General features: G+C 42.8%; 1 protein-coding gene across 1 annotated transcript in view; it reads left to right on the forward strand.

Moving 5' to 3' along the window:
* Positions 1-3869, forward strand: part of LOC118417874 (protein VAC14 homolog) — a gene marked incomplete in the record, with an annotated part of 24794 nt that overhangs the window by 14581 nt on the left and 6344 nt on the right. The window contains 2 exon segments of the mRNA XM_035823626.1: positions 2064-2129; positions 3079-3182. Coding sequence (XP_035679519.1) covers positions 2064-2129; positions 3079-3182 — 170 coding nt within the window.

Genomic DNA, 3869 nt, shown 5'->3' on the forward strand with positions numbered 1-3869 from the left:
TCATGATGTTTGCATTAAAATGACTGGAGTATACTGTAGTATAGATGATGAGGGTGGATATAAAGTTTTTTTACGGAAATACTGTATTGGTGTAAGGGACCGTACGATATTTATTGGGGGGGGAGGGCTGGTGCGTTGGAAGTCCGATCAAAAAAATTTTTCATGGCCCTCCCCCCCATCTGAAAAAAAATTAACATGACCCTCCCCCTCCACCTCAAAAAAATCAACATGGCCCTCCCCCCGACAGGCATCATTAAAAGGGTAGAAAAACAACCGATAGACGTCAGGGCACAAGGGCGCCCGGCGTCCAACTGGTACAGCTAGTGTTCTTGCCAGGATTTTTTTCACAGCGTCAGGGCAGGGGTCCGGGGGCTTGCTCCCCCGGGAAAATTTGGATTTTCAAATCCTCTAAAACAGAATTTCCTGCAATTTGAGAGGAAAATTATGCCCTTGAGATTGGATGCCGTTTGCCTTTTTCACGCCCGTTCCTTAGTAATCGACGTCCGCCCTCTCCCCAAAAATACGTCATGATAACTTTATTATTAAAGCACGGGGAATCAGCCGTCCGTGATCTGGCCCGGGTATTATTTGTCCAGTCATGTCTATATGAAAATTTTGGGTTATTGATGCTTCCAAACAGGGCTCTAGCCAGTGAGTTTGTCAGCCCATGAAAAAATCCTGCCAATTTTTTTCCGGCATTGAATAAAAAAATGTCTACCTCGTGCGATCGATGTTGCGCCCTCCCGCATCAAATACTAGTAGTTTTTCCAGAGGATAGAATAACGGCGCCATCACAGCTTGTGTTTTTTTTTTAATTTTTGCCCTATGATTTTACTCAAATTAATTAAATTGGTCGGGTTTTACACGGGCGGGCCGCGCCGTCATTTTCCACGAGCGTGCGTTTGTCTCCTGCGACCTCAGGTAACCCCATTTTCGGCATGAAATATTTGCCGGCTGGATTTCTTTTTTACATAGACCAAGAACGTTATACATTATACGAAGGAGGGCGATCTGCTGCGTCTTTGGCATTGATCAGTGCCGGTGTAGCCTTCAAGGAGTAGCCAGAAAAGACGTCCGAACGTGCTGGGCGCTGCGATCGACCATCCGTCTGGGGAGGGGGGCGTGCCGCGCCATGTGCCACTGAGTGCACAGCCGACTCGATCGACGCTTGACAACAATGTTGCGGCCCCTTTTCCGCTGCAAATTTTACCCTTTTGAAACAAAAGAAATGTTGTAAATAAAAAATAAAGTTTATAGTTTTGGATTCTTTGGATGCGACGTGGGGTGTGTCGCACATGGGTTCGCAAGTTGTAAAACGTGCCGCGCTCCGCCCCATGCCCCAGACAACCGGGATGACCGGGAAGTGAACAATTTGAAGAGTCTTTGAAATATAAATTGTAAAGGTAGTATTCGTTCTTATAAAGATGGATTTTTAAAAAGATTCCTGATACATTTTGTACACTGGTGGTACAGGTCAGCCTTTCTTTCAAATTTTTGAAAAAATCTCAGCGCGAGCAGGAGTGCGTCTTTCCAGAAGTTCGAAGACGAAATGACGTATGCCTGGCAGGAACGCTGGTCCGGGGCAGTGCCACTTTTGGGGGGACATAGGGGGACACACCCCCCGGAAGGTTCTTGCATTTTAGGCTATACAGGAGGCTTATTTTATCAGTTTTAGGGCCATGTCAAGATATCGAAACTAAAAATAGTATGAACTATTCTTTTAAAAAAATTAACATGGCCCTCCCCCTATCTAAAAAAAAATTAACATGGCCCTCCCCCCACCTCAAAAAAAATTAACATGGCCCTCCCCCCCTAACGCACCAGCCCTCCCCCCCTGATAAATATCGTACAGTCCCTAACAGTTAAACAATTTGAAAGTAGCCGGTGAGGCTTTGGGACTGGTGAGGTGAGGTATTAGGTTACTTAGATATGAGTCTTTGATAAACTCCTTGTTAAGAATGCTTTCTGGAACCTTTTTGAAACCATACAATATGCTCACTTCTAAATCCAGTATTTCTTACACATTGGTGTTATTTCAAGATCAACGTGTGTTTTTTCCACAGATCTTCCGGCATGTTGACGAACTGTTCCCCGTTCTGCTGAAGACTCTATCAGACAAGGCTGATGAAGTAAGGTTTCACTAGTAACTACAGTCAAACCTGTCCGAGCGACCACCTCTTCTCAGCGACCACCTGGCCATTTCGACCGCTTTTTCTCGGTCCCGATTTATTTTCCCATTGACGTAAGCATTAAGCGACCTTTTCTCAACGACCACCTGGCCAACGCGACCGGCCCAAATTGGGACCTATAACGACCGCATCATTTTCAAGATTGAGGTTTTCATCAATTTTTTATGATAATTAGCGCGATTTTGTGCCAAAATCGGCCAGTTTGCGTCGGATTTTTTGGTTAAATTTACAGTTTACACAGTGCGTGTTGTATTTGACATTAAAGACCTCGCTTCTTTGCGTGCGTGCAGTGTGCTTGCTATTGGCCATTAAACACAACGGCAACCATTTATACTTTGCATCGTGCATGTCTTGAGTCGATACTCTTCTCAGCGACCACCTGTCCAACTCGACCGTTTTTTTCTGGTCCCCCGGGTGGTCGTCTTGGGCAGGTTTGACTGTATCATCTTCAAGCAACGTTTCCAGTAAACAATCCTTAGGGTGTTATTTGAGGAATATGGTTTTCCTTATAGGACTTACAGTTTTGTAACTCTGATCTTCACAATTGCTAGTGTCTTTAAGATGACTGATGTCCTCATGTTTCTCATCTCAATCAACCAATCAATCAATCAACCAATCAATCAATCGACCAATCAATTAACCAATCAATCACTCACTCGATCAATCAATCAATCAATAGTTCCCTTGCATCATGAGTTGATGCGTGGCGGCTACAGACAGTTCATCTCAATGCTGGGTTCAAAATGTTTTGTAGAAATGCTTCTAACGATAGCTAAGTTCTAACAATTCCAAAACAATCATTTACATTATCTTGAACTCTAACTATCATATTAAAGAAAACTTGGTTTTTGAGGCAACTAATTACTGATGCAGACCTTTTTCCTCAAAGGTTATCCTACTTGACCTTGAAGTTCTAGCAGAGATTGCATCATCACCAGCTGGACAGAGGGCACGACCTGCCGGGGAGAAGAGCAGCTCCAGCCAAAATCTGGCAACAGGTCCGTTGTTCATCTTTTCTGATCAAAACAGTTGAAGGAAAAGACCATACATGTTGCACATCTAGGTCAAAATACAAAAAATAAAATTTCTGTTACAGTACCAAGGTCACATACCAGGGAGCCCAAAATTGACCTTGACCATTGTCTTCCCAACACCTACCCACATTCCAAATATCATCGTAATCCTCACAGAGGTTCTTGAGTTATGCTGACTGCAAAAATCCGTAAACACAAAGAAACACACACACACACACACACACACACAGACAGATATACCCAAAACTTTATCTCAATTTTTCATGAAGATAAAAATACGCTCAGTAGATTCTGGTACCATCTTAAACCATAAGCATGTTGTATATCAATGCAACTGGGAACTGTGTAATCAAGACAAATTTGTTTTACGTAGTGTACAAAAGTCATTTACAAGGACCAGACGTGCAGAAATCATAAATACCTGCAAAGCTCTTAAACAAATCTTACCTGGTTAGTACAATAACTTGCATATTCTTGTGGGATTGTGAGACTTGTGTCAGCCAATAGACTGGTCATAACTGCCCATCACACTTAGCAGTTCAATCAATGATAGTATGGCATTAGCAGTTCAGCCAATTAGAGAGTCTGGTATGTGTTCAAATGTTGTCAATTTTTTTTTTTTTTTTAAATTTTATTTTGCATTGCT

This window comes from Branchiostoma floridae, chromosome 6 (genome assembly GCF_000003815.2).
Source record: "Branchiostoma floridae strain S238N-H82 chromosome 6, Bfl_VNyyK, whole genome shotgun sequence".
Classification (NCBI taxonomy): domain Eukaryota; kingdom Metazoa; phylum Chordata; class Leptocardii; order Amphioxiformes; family Branchiostomatidae; genus Branchiostoma; species Branchiostoma floridae.